Source organism: Siniperca chuatsi, linkage group LG1, assembly GCF_020085105.1.
Source record: "Siniperca chuatsi isolate FFG_IHB_CAS linkage group LG1, ASM2008510v1, whole genome shotgun sequence".
NCBI classification, from domain to species: domain Eukaryota; kingdom Metazoa; phylum Chordata; class Actinopteri; order Centrarchiformes; family Sinipercidae; genus Siniperca; species Siniperca chuatsi.
The window spans coordinates 15,865,243-15,890,685 of record NC_058042.1 but is presented as its reverse complement, the minus strand read 5'-3'; the positions used below and the strand labels follow the sequence as shown (position 1 = coordinate 15,890,685).

At 39.6% G+C, this 25,443-nt stretch overlaps 1 protein-coding gene across 1 annotated transcript in view; it reads right to left on the bottom strand.

Moving 5' to 3' along the window:
* The window catches only part of rras2 (RAS related 2), a 29,610-nt gene extending 6,010 nt beyond the window's left edge, over positions 1 to 23,600 (bottom strand). Inside the window, exons 1-3 of the mRNA XM_044198098.1 lie at positions 23,161 to 23,600; positions 443 to 530; positions 155 to 257 (exon numbers count right to left, since the gene is read on the bottom strand). Coding sequence (XP_044054033.1) covers positions 155 to 257; positions 443 to 530; positions 23,161 to 23,262 — 293 coding nt within the window. The 5' untranslated portion in view covers positions 23,263 to 23,600. The remainder of the gene's footprint in view (positions 1 to 154; positions 258 to 442; positions 531 to 23,160) is intronic.
* Between the last annotated feature and the right edge of the window lie 1,843 nt (positions 23,601 to 25,443).

Genomic DNA, 25,443 nt, shown 5'->3' with positions numbered 1-25,443 from the left:
GGTTTTAGTAGAGTGAGAGGCAGAGGAGGAGAGAAAGGGAGTGTGTAATTGTGAACAGTAAACAGAGATGTGCAAAGAGAAAGAAAGAGAGAAAGATGTGACGAGAAGTGAGAGTGTAGCTGTGAGTTTGCACATGACGAGAACTGTCACTCACCTTCCTCTGTCAGTGACTGAGAAGACGAGCAGGAAGCCCTCCCCTGTCCTCATGTATTGTTCTCTCATGGCTCCAAACTCTTCCTGTCCAGCCGTGTCGAGGACTAGAGAGCGTGCACACACACGTCGACAGAAATCACATACACAGAATAACTTGTAGCAAAATAGACCTGTGCAATCAAATCCTCGAGTACAATATAATACAGTAGAAACATACAAACAGCCAGCGTGTGTGTCTTTGTGTGTGTGTATTTACTCTGGTTATGTTTGTTCAGCAAAGTGCACTTACTGTCAAGCCTGGCCGCCCTTTCGTCAATCACACACTGCTTGGTATAGGAGTCTTCAATCGTGGGGTCATAGTCAGTGACAAAGTACGACTGCAGGAGAGAAAAGAAGAGGACAAAAGAGAGAGAAGAAACTGTGAATATGTGTGGGGTCTATGCATTATGTCAGGTTGAGACACAAGCTGTGTCTCAATTACATACTAACTGTATACAGTATTCACTATATACTGATCTGCAATGAGTATACAAGAAACCAACATGCTTCACTGTTTTATACTAACAGGAAATACGTGCAAAGGCAATCAAACTGTGACTTTAGAGTAACACTGCCAATTAAAAAAAGAGACAATAAAATGTTTTTCCAAAAGTGAATTAGTTTTTTTTTTGTTTCTGAGGTGTTCCTGGAGCTGTTTCACCACCATCCACAATTCTTTTTTTTTTGCAGCTGTGAGCAGCTCTTCCATTTGATTTGTGCATTGCATGATGGGAGAAAAGTTTTACTCTATTTTGTATACTTTATTTTGTCACCCTACTGTATAAACTGAAATCCTGCTTAGAATGAGTATGTACTATGGTTTTGGGACACAGCTACGGTGACTAAAATCAGCTGGCTTCAAATAGAATGGATATGAGAACAAACAGCCATTCTGTCCTTGTGTTTTTGGTAAAAACAGCACAGGCAGCCTTACTGACCTCTACCTTTACCGCCATACTGCAGACAGGAGGTAAACACACTGTCTAAAGACACTTGCACAAAAAGTGTGAAGCAAATATTCCCTCACACAACAACCACTGCTTAGGTTTAGACAGCAGGCTGGTTTTCATGCTAATAACACATTAACAAGACTTTTCCTCAGTTGCAACGGTCACACCACTCACTCCTGAAGGCGTCGATTCTTTCATTCGGGGGCCAATATCTGGTCTCCTAGTAACCTAAACTGGAAGGGTGGGGCTAGGGGGCAGGGAGCCGGGAGGAGGAGGAGTCATGCATTTTTTACATTTTTCCCATGTTTTGTAGTTCTCGCTCTCCTCGGTGACTAGTTAAGTGGTGACAGCTGAGGGGAGTGCTCAGGGAATGTCAAACCAACACCCTAAAACACAGAGTGATCACGAGAACATAAAATCCAGACAAGATTCCCTGTCGTTCTAACAACAAGCCAAATCAAACATTTACAGTTACAGTCATATTGTTTGTGTGTGAAACCATGTGTTATTTTCCACAATGATACAGGCTGTATACTGATTATTTGATGTTATTTGCTTGCCAGGGACACAAGACAGAGCATTATGTGTACTGAATGTCACAGCTCTTCTGACTCTTTGAGTAATATAGAGACAGCTGATGCAGATCAGAAAAAAGAAGCAGGTAAATCACTTCCTTAATTCTGATTAGAGCCCGACTGATAGATCTGCATGACCAATATATAATATGGACCGATTTTAGCTATTACAGAGGTATCAGTATGGGCTTATATGTTGGCTGATTAGTAACAAGTTATTGCAGTAATTCCTTAGATATGTTTGAGGTCATTTAGAAAGTGTGCGGCCATTTATGGCTGCAAGTAACGCTAATTTTCTCAATTTGTCATTCAAAAAATCAAAACTATTTACTATCATATATGGCAAAGAAAAGCATCAAATCCTCACATTAGAGAAGGTGGAACATGCAAAAGTTTAGCATTTTTGCTTGAAAAATGACTAAAACGATTAAACATTATCAAAATAGTTGCTGATTAATTTTCTGTTGTCTGACTAATCAACTAATTGTTTCAGCTCTATCACCATTAAATATTGTCTTCACAGAAGGCACTGACTGTAAATAAATCCTGCTCAGAACATATTATATCTTGGTCCAAATAACCAAATTTATGGCATCAAAAATGTTTGTGTTAAGTGTTTATGTGATTAGCCGATATGTTGGCATTAGATTTTTTTTAACTCTCCAGTATCAATATCAGTAACGGCATGAAAAAGCCAGTGGTAATCAAGTTCTAATTCTGATATGTGAATCTTTATAATTCCAACTTGTCTCTTGTATCCTCTGCATACAGATTCTTTCTGCAGCTCTCTGTTGTTGCAGGTAATCTCTCCCTTTCACTCTCCTGTCGCTCTGCAGCATGCAAGTATGCTGGCCTATGTCACATCCACTCACCACTGTTCAATAATTCATTAGTATTACTGTGTATCCTAGTACGTGCTTCACTGCACTGCACTGCCTGTGTGCCTTCAGACGACCAGCCAGAGACAGAAAGAGAGAAAAAAAATCTGCTTGTGTTTCTTGTCCCTCCCACCACCACTCTCTCAGCCGTAGCTTCAGCACGTGACCTCGGCTTCCCGTCAACCTCTTATTCCTATTCTGTCAACCTCGGACAGCCGCATTGAGCGCCGCACTCCTCTGGCTATTCCCCCCCTCCCTCTGCATGCATGGGTAGTGTAGCTGCTGAGCTCTGTTCTGGCTGAGCTGATTCTCTCAGAGCCGTTTCTCGTGATAGATGAGGCTGTTTTGCAGTGCCAGCAGCACCAAAGCCAGCACTAACAGGGCTGTAGCTCGGCCTGGCCAGGCTTCAGCTGGGCAGCGACAGAGCATCGGGCTAGGTGAGGGAGTGCAACATGACTCAGGAGGACTACCAATAACTATTTGACATAAGCCAGCATGAGTCACATCCAGTAATATGACCTATAAATCCTCATATTAGTCCATGACTTCATCAGATGTAACAGGCTCTTCAAACACAATGAAGCAGGTTGTATGAGTCGAGTAGAGCTGCCACAGGGTTTTGGGGAGCAATAAGCATCCACAAGGTACTACTACGTCCACCACCTGCAACTTGGGCTGGGTATCAAACCTCAGTACTTTTTGACCATTGACCAAAATGTGTCAAGTATCAAAAACAGTTTTTACATATTTTTAGATCAGATATTTCCTGATTGAAGTCATAACTTTTCCCATTTTATTTTATTAAGACAAAGTTGTACGGATGCTTTTGTTAAGACAACATTCAGCACTGCTGTTACATGTACCAAAACAGGGTTTAGGGAAAAGAACATGTTTATACTCTTACTAAGATACTGGCATCATTTCTAGGGCTGCAAATAATGATTATATTCATTACCAATTAATATTCCGGTTTTTGTTGGTTTTTTACAATTTGGTTTTACAATTAATCGATTCATCATTTGGTCTATAAAATGTAAAAAAAGAACTGTTTCTCAGAGCCCAAAGTGACGTCTTCAACTGTCTTGTTTTGCTCAACCAAAAGTCCAAAACCGATAAATATATCAAGTTTACAGTGATATAAAACGAGAAAAAAAGAGAAAATCCTCACATTTGGGAAGCTGAAACCAGAGATATATATGTATGTATATATTTTTGGTGAAAAAAATAACCAAAAAGATTAATTGATTATCAAAATAGTGTTTGTCAATCGACTATTTATTATTTTGGTATTGATGCCGAAATTCATGGTATTGACAAAACTAAGGAAACATTTCAGATGATATCCAACATATTTGCAAGACAAGCTATGACGTCAGTGTGCTTACTGTTATCTGCCAGACTATAGCACGGGTATGTACTGAGGGGGAAGACAGATTCCTAGACAGATTTCCATGAAAACTATGGAGGGTTGTCATGAGGAGACCGCTGACACTCACAGTGGGGTCAACAGGTCAATTCTTAAAGTGTGAGTGTAGTTTGGACAGTGCATACAAACACACACACACTCCAACACACACAGATAGTCCACAGTGGCCTGTGTGCACAAGATCTTAAAAACATTCACTACTAAATGCCCTCATCTCAGATAAATTATCTGACTGTAGCACAAGCAACTGAGGCATTTACAGCAGAAGTGGTCTGCAGCAACTTTGCAGAGCTGAGGCAAATTACTATTTAAAACAGAGCCAACTTGCTGTATAAAAACTTACTTACTTTGCATGGAGCACAGAATGATGGTAAAAAAAAACCTAATAACAAACTTAAGCTTCCCTCTGGCAATTATTAGGCCATTATTTGTGAGCTGTAAAACCAGGATTATTAACATCCTTAACTAACATCAAGTTAAACTTTATTTAAAGTGGACCATCAAACCAAGGTGTCCCAACTTAACAATATAAAAGAAAATTAGTAGGTACAGCACACTGTACAAATAAGCAAAATTGATAGATCATTATAGAAAAAGAACAAAATAAAACAGAGAAAGACATATCCAAAAGCCTGCAGAACCAAGCTGAAGTACAGTTGGTGGCAAGGTGGGTCAAGCCCCAGCTCAGCAGGAAGGAAACTCCACCTATGTGGCAGGCAGCAGGCCCGGGCCGAGCCTTCAGGTGGTGGTGATGTCACAGACAACATGTTCCCCTACCCCGCCTACCTACCAAAGTCCAAACCTGTCACTCAGTTCCCCTCCAGCATTCCAGCCATACATCCCAGCCCTCCACCCACATACAGCACATGCACGCTCACACCAGGAAAACATTAGAGGCCTGTTTTCACCATGAATACATGGTGGATGAGTCTCAGCTGCAGCACAGCATTTTGTGCCAAGCTGGTCTGTATCTGGATGCTTTGTGAAACACATACGGACCATTAGTCCAGTACCCAGACAAATTCAATTTGACAATGATGTAATATAGAGGAAAGCAGCAAATCAACACATTTAAGAAGCTGGAACCAGAAATATTTGGAATTTTTGCTTGAAAAATTACTTTAAATGATTGAACCTTTATCAAATTTGTTGTTGATAAACTTCACGTGGATCAACGATCAAGTGATGAATACTTTAAGCAATTTAGCCATAACTTTACCATCAGTGATGCATATAATGATGACTGGAATTGGACAAATCTTTGCCAAATAAACCACAAACAAATCAGTGTGTGGGTGTATTTGTATCAAATGCCGTATGCGGTCCAACATGTAGTGTTACATAATTTGATTATACACATTTATTTCAAGCACCTGGTTGGGTTTCTTTGTAGCCGACTGCTCTTAGTCGAGATATAAAGCAATGAAGCCCGTCTCTTACGACTGCTGGTTGCCAGCCTCAAGAAAAGCAAGAATGGGTGATATGTGTAGGCGTGTAATCAACATCATGCTTGCACTATGCACCCACTTCCTCTCCACACAAACAGCTTTACTGACACTAAATATAGATCCTTTTCCATCTCTGTCAGTTATCCTCTTTTACTGTTAACCAATATAGCATCATTAACTACACAGAGCACAAACCACTGATTCAGCACCAACGCACAGAAAGCTGAGATTTTCAGTACAAAAAAAAAAAGAAAACCTCGGGCGATTAATTAACAGAAACACACTACACCTACACAGATGAGGGGAAATGGTGTGCCTGCCTACTAGATTGTCATAATGAGAGGGAATGCTGAGCAAAAACAAACAGTCATCAACACAGTTAGCAGTTAATTACCTTCTGCATCTGGCCCAGTGCCCAATGAGAATTCACAGACCTTGACTTGAAAATCATCAGCTGTAGTTATTCTTTAATTAAAGAAAAAATGTAGATTGAATGTCATTAAATTGTGTTATTCTAGGAAAAATTCTGTCTGCATCCACAGATTTATAATATTCCCCATATTCCCTCATTCCCTGCACCAACACACCACTGCCTGCCACAAGACCTAATACATATTACAAGAGATGTTGCCATTTGGAATTGTGGGAGTAACACTGATCTTATCTTATTTTGACGAAGAACCGGCATCAAACTTTACTCAATTCGAGTTCCCAATAACCCCAGAACCATCACTCAAACTCACTTGTTTTGTGCACATCGTGGACTAACAAAAAGTAAAAAGATGTAAGAATAGCTCTGGATGGAGGAGTAGGTGTGAAAATGAGCTGAGCATGGTTTCATGCATTTTGCAATGTGAACTGAAGGTGAGCAACAACATTCTCAGGACTCGTGCTATTGTTTGTTTAATCAGTAAGTGCTGCTCATGAAAAATTGAAGAAAGAGTCATTGTGTTTATCACCGCAAGAAACCTTTTGAATCAGTTAAACTGCTTTTTAAATTGCACCACTGCAGTATAGAAGTAGGACTCAGCTCTCATCGGCTATTGATGGTGTTTGTCTGAGATTCAATGGGCAACTCTCCCACAGTGCAAGACGCATGCCAATTGTATCAGACATGATAGAAGCTAAAGAGCTAAATAATAGGTGACTAAAACCTCACAGTAGAAAAAAATCTAATATGATTATCAGTTACTACCAGGAAATACCTCTAGAAGCGGAGGTTCTCTTACAATTAAGAGTGTTCAGTTTAAGCTTCACCAGACTGGTCCCCGTGCTTAGTTCTGCTGACAGAGCAATAAGAACGGCTACATAGACTGAGACATCAGCACCAACAAATTGGATAGTAGTGGTCACCACACGAGGTGGGGGGGGGGTGCCCTTCAGCTGACAGGTGAAACATGCCATTTGTAAGACTTGTTCAGTGGGCCAGAGCCAAGTGCAGCAATTTCAAAAAAGGACACAAACTTCATTCCAGACAGTCTGGAGCCTGCCAAGCCACACCCTCAGCTAGACAGCAGCAGAAGGTAACAGATTGTGATGATCCTTTTCTGATAACATGCCATGACATGACAAGATCAACTCATATATTGTACATGCTTATAAATACATCAATTACATCAATGTATAATGCATAGATATTCATACCTTTCTTTCTTTTCAAGGATTTCCTATGACGGTTAACTGATATTCATATAATTTCAATTTTGTCTCTCAAATATCATAGAGCTTGCCACCAGATACATACACATTAATGTAAACTACACTTTATAAAATATCAAATATTTTTTGTACCTTTATACTTGGAACCTTTCAGGATAAATCTCAGTCCACTGAAATATACTGTAATCTGTGTCTAGGTCAAACTTTTTTGGTTACCGAAGCACTACACACCAAAGCAGACTAGCATGGGGCACTGATCTAAGAAAAGAGAAATTTGAATAGGTGCATCAGTACCACTTCCTGTCCCCAAACAAGCGCAGGTTTAACCTTTGCTGAACCTCTGGGGCTGGACTCTGAGCAGCTGTCTGTAATCAAAGAGCCACCATAAGGGTTTAATGTTAAACAGATGAGAGTGAAGACCAATTCCTTTGCATTTTTACACTGTCTGTCCTCCATCATTGCCTTTCTTCTCATGCTTCACAGGGTTTCACACAAATGACACAGGAATTTGTGTGAGGAGCATTGTTTTGTTGAGTACTTAAGAGCACTTGAAGTGAGAAAATCTGGAAAAAAATAAGACAGAATGAACGGTTTGAGGGGGAGGGAGACTGTAGGCTACATGGAGAAGGGGAGAGCAAGAGAAAAGGGGGGGGAGGGAAAGGCATTAACTTCCTGTGGAAACACCCACTTTTCCCATGAGCTCATACAAACCAGAAAGGTCACATATTCAATACCTAATACACAGGGAGAGAAATAGCACACACAATGTGTCCACTGCCTTAAAGGGCCACTGGGGAGCATTCTGTTAAAGCTGGGAAAGCTTTAAGACAGTACACATTGCTGCAGAGAATGACTTGGAAATAACAAAAAGTTTTGATTGACATTTCATTTCCAAAACTCTTAAACCACTGCTGTAAAGCCACACGATCATATTGCATGCTCAACATCCACAGTAATAACACTTGAATGTTTATAGTGCAGTCTGGGGGTAGCACTTAACCTTTGGCCTGATGCCGAATTAAATGAACCCATGCACATAACTCCTACAAGCTCTCTTCTTCCTAATGCGCAACAGATCAATAGCCTGTCCCTTTAATCATTGCCTTTTCCTTAAATGCTGGCAGACCAGTAAAACTTTGTCCCACCAGATAAAGCCTTAGCGTAACGCTCACATCCACATCCATCCCGTACCATGACCTCACTGGAAAGGCAGATCCTGCCACGCTAAAGTTAATGGATAATTCAATTTGTATTGTAAGCAACAGAAAAGATGGCCAAAACTAGAAAAATAAGTTGTTAAAAGAAATGGAACAATCCTTTCAATGGATTTCATGGATGTCTTGCTAATCAGTGAAGGACAATTCTTTTATCTTTGGACTTTGGGGAAATCAGGACGCACATGCATAATCCATACATTTTTTGCAGGTAACAATAAGCTGCACAAAGAAAACACCCACACACTTCTATCTTGTTACCAGTTCTTCTTTAATTCTGCATGGACTTGACAATGTTTCGACCACAAATGGTCTTCCTTAGGTCTCTTTTTTTTTTACAGTCTTGGTGTTGCAACACCCCAATAATATTTTTGGGGGGTGTTCCAGTACTCCTAATAATGTTGAATATTTAATATTCACATATAAACAAATATTTATACATATTCAATATTTATCTAGTTTTTTGGGTTATATTCTACGTGGACTCAAATTATTGATTATATTAGATTGCATACCACTGCATTAGGGAATTGCTGCTGATTTATTTTTTATTACATTTTGTATAGAAAACTATATGACCTCTGGTAGACTGATTCTTACCAATCAATCAGTCTCATCATATGCTTACTCCTGATTGTAAATTTTGTAAAAATGTAATGAGCTTACATGCATTCTATTGCCTTTAAAATGTATGTCCTTTTTTGTGACAATCTTTGGACTGTTGGCCATCACTTTATATGGTTATGACAATATTGTACTCAGTCACTTCATTGCTGAGATATGGGGGCGCAGCCACATCATTCGCACGATAAGTCCTGTAGGACTCAAGTGGTCAGATGATCAAACAGGCTGCGAGCAAATCCCCAGTTTTGACACTTATTTAAAAGTGAAAACAAAGGTTTAATAAATCTATTAATCATTTTGTCAATAAAATGTCATAAAATGTCAGTAAATAGTGACAAATACTATCATATACGGCAAAGATCAAATCCTCACATTTGAGGGTGTCGACAGTTTTGCTTGGAAAATGACTGAAATGATTAATCAATAACCAAAATAATCAACCGATTAATAGGCTAATCGATTGATCGACTAATCGTTTCAGATCTAGTAAATGTCTGTAAATTAGATTTTGCCATGTTACTCCCTGGTTTAACCTACTGTACTTCCAGTGGCATTGTATGTATGCAGTTTTTCAATCTAATTGCATTTGGAAGATTGTAATGAACATTTCTGCTGTGTTTACCATTCATTTTCACTATCAAATATGTGAATGTTCATATTTGGGTTAAACTGGCTGTTCGTTTACAGCCAGGCTGTCCCACTTGCTTGCCCTATAGGACTCCGCTTTAGAGATGTTGCCATATTCCCCGATTCCTGTGGCTAAGCTGCAGAGCAAAATGTCATTGTAACAGATGGTAGTAATGGCCAAACTGTTTTTATATATTTATGTTCATGTTTTTCATTCAAGCTGCCATTTATCAAGCACAATTAAATGGTACTATGCTGGACATAGTGGTGTTTTACAATAAAAGCAAGTTACATACAGTATTCGCTGAATGGCACAGCTAGCACTCAAGGCTGTAGAGTCGGGCATAGCACTCATGCAGAGAATAAAGCAGAGGATAAATGTCCCACCAAGTAGGCCAACTCCTGGCACAGTCAACCCCCTGCTCGCCTCTAACCTCTCTGGCATTAAGACTTCAATCGCCCTGCTAAATATCAATGTGTGCTGGACCTCAAACACTTTTGAACCCGCTCAAAGACGCAGAATCAAAGAGGTGCCATTTAAAGGCCTTTTTTCCACCAGATCACTGGGCTCAAAGGCGCCTGTTTGCTCTATAGCAGTGACACTACAAACTATTTCTTTATCTCCATTTCATAAGAACATTTTGTTGAATTATAAGTGGAGACCTGTGCAAATACTTTTGAAGCCCACAAACCGATTAAACAGAACAACACAAAGACGGAGAACTGTGTGAACCACCCTTATTGTTCTAGCTGATCATGTGACATCACTAATGTTCCCCTTCCCTGCATTAAGCCTCCCCTAAGTCCAGCCATTGTTGGGTTATCAATGCAGTTTTCTCTACGGCCCTTCCTTGTTTTGCTGGGAGGGACAGAAAATAAAGACTTATTTTGATAAGAGTTACTCCCTAAAAAGATGGTGAGTCCCCCTGACTGAGTTTTGTTCTGGTGAATCTTCATCAATGCCTGCTTTTGTGGAAGTGGGAAAACCTTGGCCCATGTGACTCTATAACAAAATCGACACATGTTAAGTGGAATAGATATAGAGGATAAATGAAGCAAGACTGACAGAACAGTGAGTAATATAGCTGGGAAGTTCCCGTAATTAGGGAGTGAGGATTATAATATAAACCAGATACAGTAAAAGTTAAAAAGCACCTGCAGATTCTAAAGTCGACCCAGAAAGCTTTTAAAACATAAAGTGCATTGTGATATATTAAGAATCTCAAGCCTTGTTGTGACCCATCGTCTCTGACAGTATAGTGTTTGCATATGTTTTTGTTTCATTCAAGGCTTTATTCAATTCTTGTCTTTGTGCAGAAGTAGTACTGAACATACTCACATCAACAAAGCATTACTGTGATGGCTCAGTGAGAGGACACCAGCTACTGCAGTGGCTGTGTGGACAGAGAAACTACTGTGTGACTTCCAAAAGCCCATACAAAGTCACTCAACGGAGTGTGGCTCACAGTCTATAGTCTATGGTTTTCGGGGAAACCGTATGACCGACCAAATAATGGGATGTTGATCAGCACTGAAAATAAAGAACAGTCAGACAGTCCAAAGAGTTGGTTTACTAATTAAGAGAAAATTAATCATTTACAACTGAAAAAAAAGTGTAGAAATGCCCATAATTTTCTACTGATACCTACTTTGATCAATGATCAATTCTCTCCCAAACATCTCTAAAAAGACTTAACTACAGGCTGTTATATTAGTAATCATTTGTATATAGTCACTGTCTCCTTCCCTACTGTAGCACCTGCAGGGATGAATTCATATGCTCCCCCATCTCCTCTCTCTCCTCTGGTACAACTGCTGAGTGTGTATTTCTGCACCAGTGTTACTCTGCTGCAGACTATAATTCTTAGCATGGGGTGATATGTCAAAGCAAATGGGGCCACTCACTGGCATCATGTCAGATACACAGCATCATTACTGTTGGGCTTTTAGGCCAGCAGTCCTACAACACAGGCAGCAGAAATGTTATTACTTTATCAGGCAACTCCTCATAAATAAGACCTAATGGACACATCTTCTCTTCTCTCTCTGATGGTTCCTCCCTGCCTGCCCAGTCGCCATCATTAAAAGTCCTTTTACATGGGTACAGTAAATGATCATAATAAACAATTGTGTATGCCACAATTATGACAAATACAGTTGGGTGAAAACTTGAAAGAAAAGCCGTAGTGCTGCCTGCTCACACCAGCATTTAAACAACAGAATCAATTTACTCTAATGGAATCGCATGGTGAAATCTGACCCGCAAATTTGCGTTATTGACCTGTAGTAAGGTGCTAACAGACAGTTAGCAAGCTTGCTAACTCTGAGAGCTTTTTTTCCACATCATTAACTCTTAAACAGCACAGTACAGAGAAAATAGAAATAAGGTCCCACTCACATCTTCCAAGCTGGTTGTCTTGTTAGTGGTTAGCTTGCCAGCTACAGTAGTTTACCAACTATCCCTGCGAGTAATCACTACGTCACCAACTTACTGGAACCAAATATTTTGCGAAAACACAAGAATGAATTTTGCTGTGCCACTTCCTGGTGTGTCTGGGCTTTTAGACACCACCATCATCAAAACACCACATGAATATCTTTTGGGGGAATGATGTTAACACCTCCAGCAGAGACTTGCAAAATCTATGCCAAGGAGCTGTGAAGCCGTTCTGGAGGATTGTGGTGGCCTAACACCTTACTAGCAGTGTGTAACTTTTAAAAACTGTCCAGCTAGTCAACAAGGTGAACGCCTTTTGTCTGTGCAGGGGCCTGAGCTCCACATGCTTTAACTAGCATCTAGAGAGGCCTGGCCGTGAGAGGACGATGTTTTGGTTAGACATACCAAACACACTTTTGGCAGCTGTTGACTTGGTGTGCACTGGCGTGTGCCAATTTTAAATTCTGCATTGGGTTTGCCGACACCAACTGGTGCTGAAGACAGTCACATTTGCTGCGCGTGTTAGATCAGTATAACAGTCAGACAACAGCTGTGTCACTGACTCAACCAGACTCAAATACTCCTAAATGTATCTACACATGTACCTGATAGTGAACAGCCTTTCTGATTATGATCTGGTATCTTATCAGTGGGAGAGAGACTCAGAAGCTTATTTTTTGAGGACACAAGCCATTGTCGTCAGCACATGTGAACACTGTGTTGTGCTGTACTGTCACCTGTTGAGGGGTTGTCTCATTCCATGCCTCACCTCCCCCTGATGGACAGCAGGTGCCCCACAGGCCTCTGGACAGTGTCTGCATGAGACGTGCCAAATGTCCACCAGCTGCCTGGCAGGCAGCTCAGGACCCGGTATCAGCAATAAGCACCGATATATAAAAAGAATCATTCAGAGTGTTACGGCCGTAGCGCAGTGTGTCTCTTGTTGTGTTTTGTTCTGTTCTCTCTCTCCTGTGATCCTCCAGGTACTGCTCTATCATCTTAGTTGCATGCAAAATGTCTCCTCTCCATGTGGCACACTACAGAAGGCAGTACTATTTTAAATAACAGCATAGACAATGTTCAAAAAGGAACTCACACCAATGAGTTCAACCAATCAACACCAGCATCAGTAGTATGCTGATTAAAAATAGCTTGTCTAATAAAAAGTTTTAAATAAATTTGGAATGCTAAATGTAAAAAGGTGGTGCGAGTTGGTTGCTTAAATAAGCAGCATGTCAGTTTCCCATAGCCAGAGTTGTTGTTATATGACTCTGAGATGTGAGACCTGATACTGTGGCCAGTTATTCTGAAACAGACAGAACAAAAGTGAAAAAACAACACAAAGGAACCGGCTGCCCCCTCTGTCTGTGTGACCATCTGAGGGGCAGTGACCAGAAAAAAAGGGGGTGATATCGCAGGTGAATATATAAATACATATATATTTATACCTATCAGAGGGAAATGCTACAAGTTCAAAGCACACATAAACAATTGTTGTATGCCTCATAGTGCTATCATTAAAATGTTGTTTTGTATGGTAAAATGCATGAAATTGAACCTCAAAACACATTTTTTTTGTTGCAAGTCATATTTAGCACATATAAGCTTTTTATAATTATGTAATATTACATATAGCATTGTAAAGCAGCATGTGACGATCTGTTGGGATCAGGTTCTATGAGAGATGGTTGTTTCTTTTTTTTCCTATTATCACGAGAGACAAGAGGCACACAATACTATTCACAAGTGTTGTAGATTCTAAAAAATAGATTTAATTTGTTAAAATAAATTATTATTATATAAAACACATTTGTGTTTATTTTCTTCATTATGTTCAATAATGAAGAAAAGAAAAGAAAAAATCCTAACACTAATCCAAAGTACTACCACTAGCACATTACACAAAAGCATGTTGCCTGAAAAAACACATCTTTAAACAGATGATGAAATTTATATCTCAGCAAAAATGATAGCAACCAATTGAATACAATCTGAAAATAAAATAAAAATACAACAGAAACACAATCCTACAGGAAAGAATCTTCACATACAAGCTTTTTGTCATCAACGAACGGCCTCTATATTATCACAGTCCTATACAACTGGCCACTGAGCAGTTCAGTGGGAAAGCGTGGGGATTAGAATGATTACATAAAAATACTCAACAAGCATTTATGGAGGACACATGATGACAGTATTTTCTGGCAAAGATCAATTAAATTCATGTTCATGGGGGGTGGACCTGGCTGCCAACATGCCAACATCATCTGATTTCAAATAACCGTCATTCAGCCCCCACTGTTAACTTTGAGAATTCATGTAGGTTCCTGTGATTCTTGCTGATGTTAGCTACAGTTTTATCAGCAAATAAAAGTATGAATGAATGTTTGTGAATGTCTCCATCCTATTGATACAGATTTATCAATTTTGTCCATTTTGTTCTGGTTTGATAACTAGGTTCAAAAGAAGCTCTTACAGCACAGGTCATTGGCCCAACCTATAGGTGAAACATGTGAAAACATGACAATACCAGAACAATGACTTTCCAATCCATATATGTTTTTTTCATTTATTAGTAAAAGACGCACAAAGTTCTATAATGTGAAATGTCGTCCAAACACAAGCAGCCTTACAAGAATTTTTCCTAAATAAAATACAATCTAAAACAGATTTTTTTTTTATTTACATTTAGGAACATCAGATCAACAAATAAGTAAACAAGATTATAAATACAACCAAACATTCAATACCGCTTTCAGTACTTGACAGTTTTCGATACTCTGTGCTATCTTCAAAATGCAAAGAAACATACTGTTTATTATTGTGTTAATCTCTGCAGCATCAAGAGCAGTTTATATATAGATTAATCATTTTTGTACACAGGAAGTGCTTCTTTCAATCAGCCCATGAGTAATAGTCTGCATGTAAGAAGTACCTATAGTTCTCTCTTAACATCTTCATCCTAATCCTGCAGATGTTTAATCAGATTTTAGTTTTCTTTAGAATCTGCATATTACTATAATACTATCTAAGTAACTTCTACAGGCTGTTATATTAGTAATCATTTGGATATAGTTATAGTCTTGTTATTAATCTAAGAACAGATAAGTGAAGTTGAGTCCTACCTATCTATGGAATTTATGAAGATTATATGGTATTTACTGATTATTTCGCACTATATAGTGTACCCACCCCTGTTCAAAATGGTGAATTATCCTACAAGAAACTGATACGTAAAAACAAAAATCACCAATTTAATAGGCTGCATATGTGAATGTTGTGCAAATATATTAAATAAAATCTGCATGAACTAATAAATCACTTTATTGACATGCAATACCTTTCAAACAATTTCATTACTTACTTTTAATATTACTGTAGGAGTGGAAGTATATAGGCTATGGTTTTATAACCCACTAAAACACAATACATCTGCATCCACTGGCAAGTTGACAAGTTGGCTCACATAGACTCAAGAATGCATATTAGCCAACTGTGCTATCAGTACAGACCAAGATTTTTTTCCCCAGTCTATAATAATACAAGATAAAACTCTTTGTTCTTCTGTTAGTTTCTTACTTACTGACATTCACGCTACAGAATTCATTAGTATTACTCTTTCTCGTGGCTGTTGCAGAGACACGGAGGGAGAGAGATAGGAGCGGCTGAAATTATCATCTGATCTCAGATCTGTACTGTCTGGTAGGCAACATTACAGATCACACCCTCGCCTCCAGCTAACAGCGCTACTTTACACTACAGATGAGATGCTTCAAGAAAAATGAATGGGAACTGGTTTAGAGAGCATCTGATCACTGACGCCATACAGCTTACAATTATTTTTCTATCTCATCACCTTAAAAGATATATTATTTTGATATAAGCTTTACAAAGGATAATAGCTCACTTGAGCTTCTCTGTAACGGTTGTCACACAGAGCTCCTCTGTTGCATTCACGGCTGCATGGATAAATTCTAATAATCACTGGCATTTCTCTTGACTTGAGGAGGGTGTCATATGTTCGCCCCTGCCCGATAATAAACATGGTACAGCCCCAAGTCGGGCATAAAGTTCTTCTTTCACTGAACAAGGAAATGATTGTGTAAACGGTAATGTAATGTAATTCTTCAAAAAAAATTACATTACAAGAGATGACAAGAGTTATTTTAGAAAAGCAAAAGAAAGAAGTAATTTCTAACAAACACATATGATAACAATACACAGAAGAAGTACACAGAATGAGGAAGCACACTTACAAAAGCAGGTGAGCAATACCCATTGTTTTTTCAGGTGTTAAGTACTGGTATATGTGTGTATGGACAAACATGGACATGGACCCAAGCCAACTTTAGTCAATATGTGTAAACAGATAAAGGCCAGTGAAAGTCACACCAGAAACAGATGGAAATGGTAGTGAAATATGTGTGTAAAACCATTTGTGTAACAGTAAATCTACTCCTACTCCTAGTTCTTGTAATTGACTGGATCCTCTCTACTATTAGGCTGACTGGTACAACATATATAATCAGAATGGAATCAACCACAAAAATATACAATAATCCAGTTGTGCGTCATGTTGTAATATCTTTATTGTACGTTTAGGTATTGCTGATTATTAAAGTAAATAAAGTGGTTGTCCTCCCTGCATAGTCATTAGTTTCTCGCTAGCTTGGAGCAAAAGGGATGACCTGCTAGTCTCTTGAGCTTTCCCAGATGGGTGGGAGTGTCTTTACAAATCCCAAACTCCCTTTTGCATGAAAATTCCTATGGTGCGCTGAGTGGCATTTTGCCAGATTCAAGTAAATTACCTCAGCAACAGGATTGTATTTATCCACATATTCAACCAAGACTAAAAAGATAAAGCCTCACTAGTGGCCCTTGGTGCTGCAATGTCCATCACATCCCACAATACAAAAGTGTTGATGGCTCAAACAATATACTGATTAGACATTTAACTGTATCTAATTAGCTAAGGGGTTTATCTCCTTGGAAGCATGAATGTACTCAGCAAATTGCACACGGCTACCTTTATAAGATATCTTGTGTAAGAAGTTAGCATTTTTGGGGTGGCACAAGAGGAAAAGCTTACAGAGTGTCTAAGAATGTGATCAGTATATATCATGACAATCTGCACATTAGATTTATATATTGCTTATGCACAAGTATACATTTTGGGCTGATGGTGGTGCTACAGGAAAGGTCTGAGTCTGAGTCACCAAAAACATTAGGACCCACCCTCTGGGAACAATAAATAATCATGGCAAATTATATGGAAATCTGGTCTTTCATTTTGAGATACTTTGCTCTGTCATAGGTGTTGGACAGCCAATACTTACGCCCTGCCACCGTCAGTAAAAAAGCACTGTGTCATAGCCACTCTGATGTCCCTCTGTCTGATATAAATGGCATCAACTGTGCAATTGAATGGAAAAAAATAGAATTCAAATATCTACTTCCTACTACTGTTGCTATGATATGCCAACTTCCACACACTTCAGAAACCTAAGCATACAGTTGACTAACAAAGGAAAAAATTATCTTGTGCAGAGATATGTATGCTCAGTATACTACAACTACTGTTGCTTCAGTGCTTCACAGGCACCCACCACAAGGCCTGCTGAATTCATACCTAACTGGTCACACAAAAAACACATTTAGAAATATACTTATGATAGGCTGTATCTGGTTAGAGTTTGAGGTTTACTAAAGTCAGACAAGTAAAGACATATAAGTATGGACATTTGCATGGTGACATCTGAAAAAAGACAAAGATGCACATAGAAGAAGAAGAATACAAAATGGCCGGTTAAGGCTGGCTGGTGATTTAATTTCCAAAAGGTTTTCTTTAAATGTTTTCTTATCACAGCCGAGCTATAGCCCTTTCAAAACAACACAGGATAAACTTGCATTTGGAGTCTATTTTAATGGGTGAATGCATGTTACGCTGACCCTGCTCATGACCCAGGCATGTCTGAAAGTGTTTTGCTAGAAGAAGGACGACAAATGTTTCTATAATAGCAATAGGGTAAGTATTAAGTTACTTAAAACAATGTCTATAACCCTTCTGAATACGATGGCAATGAGTTCCAGCCCTCCTAAACATAAATTCTGCTCTTCTCAATCTATACACAGCTCAAGTTGTTACATTAACTTTTCATAAGGAAAGGAGAAATAAGGCACCTTTGTGGTACTATGGTCAATGCATGCAAGCTATTGTTTTAAATATCACTGTTAAGTTTACTAGAGCACACTAACATGAAACAGATATTAATGTGAGTGTAGCACTGGCCTCTTATACTAAAGGTAATCTTAAAAATAAATCAGAATGACTACTACCTATTATCAAATGACTAAGAGTATTTTGTTTTTCAGCTATGATATACATGCATATATGCATGCTGATAGTGTCAACCGCATGGATGATTCACAAGCAAAGTGACTGTGAAACCATTCACAAAAACAGTAGGTCAACAGGAATTGTTTGCAATTTTAATTTTGTGTGACAGTAACTGCACGCAATTTGTTTTACTTGGAATTCCTGTTGTAAAAACCAGTGAAGGGCTTATTTACTCTCATTGTGGTTCTGCTCTGTGAGAAATCAACAGGTGACCCTCCTACAGAGTTAAACAAACAATGTACTCTCATCATGTGCCTTCACATGCGCACACACGCACACACATACACACACGCACGCGCGCGCACCTGTCACAGCTGCAAACCCTACACTAAAAAAAGAGCTTAGTGTCATTTGGTTCAGTCTTCCATTACAAAGAAAAGATATTAACTCCCTTAAAGGAGATGAAGAAATGGCGGTCAGAATATAAATGGAATTGTTTGCACTCAGCGGTATGGCATGAGACATATCAGTGAGCCAGACAGAAAGTTACAAAACTGTCTGTTTCCAAAAATGGGCTGAGAGTATGCCGTGCGTAGTGATACATGCAACAAAAACTTCTAAACTAAATCACAAACACATATGCACAAAAGCGTTGCAGCAAACACTTTTGTCTAACCACCTGTGGCTGTTTCTGAGAAATGCACACGAAATGGCGCCCACCGGATTCAACTCCAACACTACTATCATAACCACACCTTGCCTCCACATGCCCAATGAGGGCTGCCCTTATAATCCATGTTTATTCTATTGAATTACTACTTATGGCAACATTCCTCCTAAATGACTTCATAACTAAGTAATCAAAGCCATGCTAGACAATATGTGTGATATGTGGAAAGGGAGTAGGAGTATAAGAGAGAAAGAGCAAGAGGTCACTATAAATCCATCTGAGGTCTACAAAAATCCTCAACTAATCTGTCTGGACTTGATCAGTCAGGATGTTTTGCTCTCGTGCATGAGTCTCCACTGCTGAGGGCCGCCACCACACTAATATTAGCAAGCACATGAGTAAGCAACACCATGCTTTTCAGCCAGCAATCAGATCACACAACATCTCATTCCAGTAGCTTCTTTGGTTACGCTGCGTAAATGAAGTTTGGTTTTGATGTGCCTTTATTTCTGGGGATAAAAACACACCTACAGACACACACTACCCCACATGCAGTCTTCACATGGCCAATGTGAGTCATGTTTTCCCTTACTTGGGACGCTTCCTCCCTCGCAGACGTCACATTAAACAACACACTGTGTTCCACAACTTTTGTCAGATGACTCAATGTTATGTCATTCCAATGCTATTTCAACTTGAGTCAACTGCTTGGCATTAGGTTGGCCAGCAGCTCCATGGGACCTGCCACTCTGTTATTGCTAGCGACATCATCTTTTATCCCCTGACTCCCAGAAATCCCAGCTTCAGCACAGTAGTCCATTTTTTGGTCTTAGGCTCTGCTCAGCACTCTCAAGATTTGCACTGGGTATCGAACCTCAGTACTTTTGAGAAACATGCCCATAGAATTGAGTATCGAAAACTGCCATGCGCCAAGAGTTGGCATCAAATGATTCATAGTCTTGTTTAAGTGTTTGGTCACATATTTCCTGATCTAAGTCATAACGTTTTTAATTTAATTAAATTTTTTGTGGTGGGAAATTTTTTTGCAAGCAGTTAAGACAACTTTAACACTAGTGCATTGTGAGTTTGGTATATTTTGCTACATTTTAAAAAGGGTTTTGTGGACAACATGTTTATATTTGTGAACGTAAGGTATTTAAAAATTAGTTTTGGTGTCAATACCAAAACGCAGGTGTCGTACTGGCTCTGGTATTGAAAATTTTCAAATGACACAAGATTGAAACTTGCTTCTTGAAATGGTTAAAGTACGAACGTAATGCCACGAAAAGACCCTACTGGATATTCAAACTGTGGGAGCACCTCTCCTCTATTAAATCCTACTTGGGCAGTAGAAGTAGACCACAAATCTACCTCAAGTAGCCTATTTTTACTGGCCTATTTACAATAGTAACTACTTACCTACTTGATGACAGGATATCAAATGATAATAAATTGTCTCACCAGTAGCCTAGTACTCAACATTAAATAATTTTTCTAGTTGTGAAGTTGATGGAAACCATATCCATAAGAAATTGAAGCAAATACTATTTGTGGAAAAAGTGTTTGTCAGCAGCTGTTGCTAACCAGCAAACCAACCACGAGTTTCAAAGAAAGGTTTTTGGGTTGATGTTATATTTAGATGAGCACTCAAAGCAGGCCTGGTCTAAATTGTAAAATGTGTTACATTTTATAACACCTGTAATAAAAGTAATACTGCAATAATTGCTGGTGAGTACTTAATATTTTTGGCAAAACACATAACACACAACACCACCCTGAATCTAATACTCTGTCAGGATTTCCACTAACACACACACACACGCACGCGCACACACACACGTATGTAGCTCCAGTGATTCAGGAAGCAGGTCATGTTTTTCCATACAGAACTAGAAGACCCTAAGAGCAGCAGTAGAGGGACTTCCTTTACCGAAGGGCCAAATTCCACATGGTCCATGACCATTAACCCACCCAGGCTGACTCAGACCCCCCACCCCTCCAATCTCCCAACACTCAACATAGTTCTGGGGAAAGCCTCGACTTCACAACCAGCTGTTAGGTCTTTTCCCTTGGCAGGAGACTTCTAGAAACTTCTGAAGAGGATGTAGAGCCTCCTCCTGCTATCAACATCTCAATCTCTCTCACTTTCACAGCAAGGAAATTAACTGTGGGCCACACTGAATACAAAATACACAGTAAGTGGATGTTTGAGCAAAATCCCAAATCAATACAGAAAAAATGTGCGTATACACTGATACTCCATTTTAGTGTTTACTTCCTAGATTAAATTTATGGCACGATGCAGACAGCTTGATAATATCTTCTAAGAAACTGTAAGAGTTTGAACTCACTCACCCAACAGAAATAATATGCTTTAGGTAATTCAGGAATGGGCTTTCGAATTAGTCTACCACTGGTATGGCTGTCTGTTATTGTGGCAGGGGACTTGTAGAGACTCTTTACTGGAGGCTGCAGCCTTATTGCTACATCTCTGTTAGCATGTAAATTCATCTTAATGCAATGGCAAAACAATCTTTGTAAGATCTATAAAGTGTTACATTAAGAGCAGTATTTAAGTATGATCTTATATATATACACACATTTTTCACATAATTCTGCTATTATCAGCAACAGTATGTGGTGATTTCACACTACAAATGGGAAACCTCACATCTCCAACATTGTGTTGTTACCATGAGCACATTAAGTCAAATGTCTTCCCTGTGAGTTTTATATTCAGCTTTAAATGTTCTCCTGCATCAGGTCTGTGGGGTTAGTAGTCTAGGGCAAATATCTGTGCCACAGCTATCTGATCCCTTTTTACTTGGTATGCAGTTAATGAGCTTTTGAACCTTCATTAGACACAACCCCCAAACACACACACACACACTCACAAGCTTTTAACCCCCATTCTGAAACGTGTGCCAGCCAACTATTGTCTGACAGCATGGAGACATGCAGCTGCCTGCAGTCTGGTCAGTAACACACTGACATGAGGGGGAAACACACAAGGCAAAGGGCAAAGTTTGTCATCTCTTTCATACAGAGTGTGTGTGTGTGTGTGTGTGTGTGTGTGTGTGTGTTTTTCGGAAAGGGACTCCTTGCCTAAATGACCATTATGAAAGCCTGGAAGGTCAAAGCAAGGCAGGCTATGTCTGCAGTGCGCTGGAATGCAACCAGGGATTGATGGGAGGTAAACTGTTATATGTGACACAGATTCGTTTTCAAGTAGGCTGCTATAAAACGGATGAAGACATTGTCTCTTGGGAGGTGGAAGTAAACTTTAAGAAAAACTTCTAAGAATATTTATATTAGTGTAGTTGCTTGCTTTCGGTTACTGGAAGTGCTTTCCAATGAGGTAAACCCAGCAGCCTGCCTTGGTGAGAGTCTACATCTAAACACAAAAGTTAATCATCTGTCAATGGACATTTTTGTGCTGCTACTGCTTATTTTTCAGTCACTCAACCCTAACGGATTTTCTCTGTCTAGCTCACATATTTATAATGAGATTTGGAAGTTTGCTGGCTCTCAAAAATTAATTCAAAAGTGCTTTTTTCTTTCAGATGGTAGCCTATCAGTACTCTGATATCCTTACAGGGGCTAATGTGATTTTTGTGCAATTTCTCTCTCTCTCTCTCTCTCTCTTTCTTTTATTGCTTTAACACTCTTCTACTTGAAGTTTCTGGCTTGGTAGGCCATCACAGACCAAATCTTAGAGCTGTAACAACTTAGCATGGACTCTAAATCCGCTGCTTTACTTTGCAGCAAGTTAAGAAAATAGGACAACTCAGGAGCTCCGCAGACCCACTTTCCTTTCTCTTTTGACTGGCGGCTATAAACTGCAAAGTGGAAGTGGATCTCTCGGAAATCGTCGTGTTAAAGAGACAGCCGTCCCTCTTCGTTTCATTCTCAATATAAGGCTCCCCACCTCATCCTAACATCTTCTAACAACCCATCGGTAAATAGTTGTAGGCCTCGGCAAAGTAAGTTAGCTAGTGGAGAAGAAAACAGACCCCGGTATTCCCGTGTCTGGCCTCCCCCGTCCCTCTTTCGCTGTGTTTTCGGATAAGCAGGGAAATCAAAGCAAAGGCTAAATTCAAGGGGAGGGCGAACGCATACTGACCTGAATAAACTGGATAGTCAGGGCTGATTTCCCGACACCGCCACCCCCGACGACAACCAGCCGATACTTCTCCTGCACCGAGCCGTCCTTCCAGCCTGCCATCGAGGACACTTCGCTGCGCTCGCCGCCGCCGCCGCCGCTGCCGGAACACCAGTGAGCAGCAAACACCCACTTTTTCCCCCTGTAAACTGAAGAGGCCCTGCAGTGGAGAGACCGGAGCGCAGAGAGGAGCCCAGATAGGTGTCAAAATGACTCGTCGGTGCAGTCCGTTTAGTGCAAGATAGAGAGGGATCCCGGAGCTACGCGCGCCTGTCCATACGCCTGACCGTGTTTCAGCCTCGACAATACTGCGATGTTCAAGCTGTGGATCCGACAGAAGGAGTAATCAGCCAGGCCAGTACTAATGTCTGGCGCTAGGGGCTCTTCTACAGGCGGTGTGCGACAGTCTCACCCCCCCCGCACTCACTCACTCACTCACGCACTCACGCACTCACTCTCACACACACACACACACACACACACAGCCCTAACCCACCCTGCAGCCCTGTCCTGAGACTAATATCACACACCCCTACAGTCACATTCCTGTCCTCAAACACAGCCTGCGCACACACAAAAGCAATGCCTGTTTGCTGTAATTACAACCAATTATACAGTTATAATGAAGGTGTCCTGCAGCTATTATCATAATGCAAACCTCCAGCAATATAAACTGTATTTTGTTTAAGTATTAGTCTTTCTTCACATATCTTATAGGTCAGTTTTCTCACTATGTTGTAAACCATGAATTCACAAAATACAGATATGCACTTTGGTAAACTAGTCAGTTAAAGATGATGACTTTACTCTGACTGTCTCTCTCACGCACACACATACGAACCAAACACACAAAGACAGGAGCATATCAAATGTACAATATTGACATTTTTCACAAATCATCATATCCATGACCATTTGTCAGATAATGATATGGATATTTTTCTTTCTTTGCAGTATACCATGTCTAGTTTATAGAATTAGACATAGGAGTAGTAGTAAAGTAGAATTTTAACTGATTCATTGGTATATGCCCTAAGTTATTATACCACATTGCTTCCAAGTATTGCTCAGTGGGATGAGCACAAATTGATTTAACATATTTTGAAAACATCTCATATTTATTTTGCAGGATCTTTTAAAATGTTTGCACACTTTCCAAAATCTTTCAGGTAATCAGGTGCTTCCCAATAAAGCCCATTAATTACTGTAAATAGCAAAAACGGTAAATCACACACACACACACAAAAACACATTATTAAGTAATAAAAATAGGTTGTAGGAGTAGGCAAATAAATAAATAAAAATGGGATACTAAAAAGGTTAATCAAAATATCACTGCACAACATATCTTTGAAAAAACTCACTTTTGTTAGTCTCAGCTACATCTTCATTGACATATTGTGTGAATGGTTTTACAGTGAATTTACAAGTCCCCTTTACAAAGGCATAAGGCTTTGTTATTCTAGTCATCTGTATCATCAAGAGTTCGACATGGTGATGTTTGTCTTGTACTTTGAAGTGGTGTCATGATAACATCACTAAAGTGAAAAGTGATGAACTCTGATTTTCTGTCACTTAGAATGGCAGACATAAGTCATTTTATCTGAAATGACAGATTTTACTTCAGTGTGTTATGTCAACATGTCAATTTTATGCCATGTTATGACAAATCTTACTACAGGATTGTACTATGCAGAATACCACCACACTGTTCTGACATATGTGGCGCCACCTAGTGTCAAAAGAAAGAGGCTGGACGTGAAACTGCACTTTAGTGACCTTCAAAGTCTTGATTAGGAGAGTTAAAGTAAATAAAAGTTTAAAGTTTCAGACATTCATATTAATAGTTAATTCATATCAACAGTACTGATAGTGTTGCTACAGCTTCAGTCTCACCTACATGGTGCTGAGGGCAAGCTTATGGGCAGCTTAGAAATCTATGAAAAATAATTGCTGCAATTCTTGTAATAAAATGCAGGATAGGCATCTGTAAAAACACCACAGTAAAACTCCAAGTGTCCAAAGAAATACAGTATTACACCGGGTGCTTAAAATCAGATCTTAGGTTATGGAGCTGTGATTGTAATAATTATGGGTAATATCTACCCTAAATCCAAAGAGGCCGCACAATGCACACAGTAGCTTGGCTGTGACAGTGCTGCCAGATAGCCAACTGTTTATTTTCACAGCTGAAGCTCTGACCTCAAAGCCACCTTTTCTGCCTTTATCTAACCCCCTGGAGAG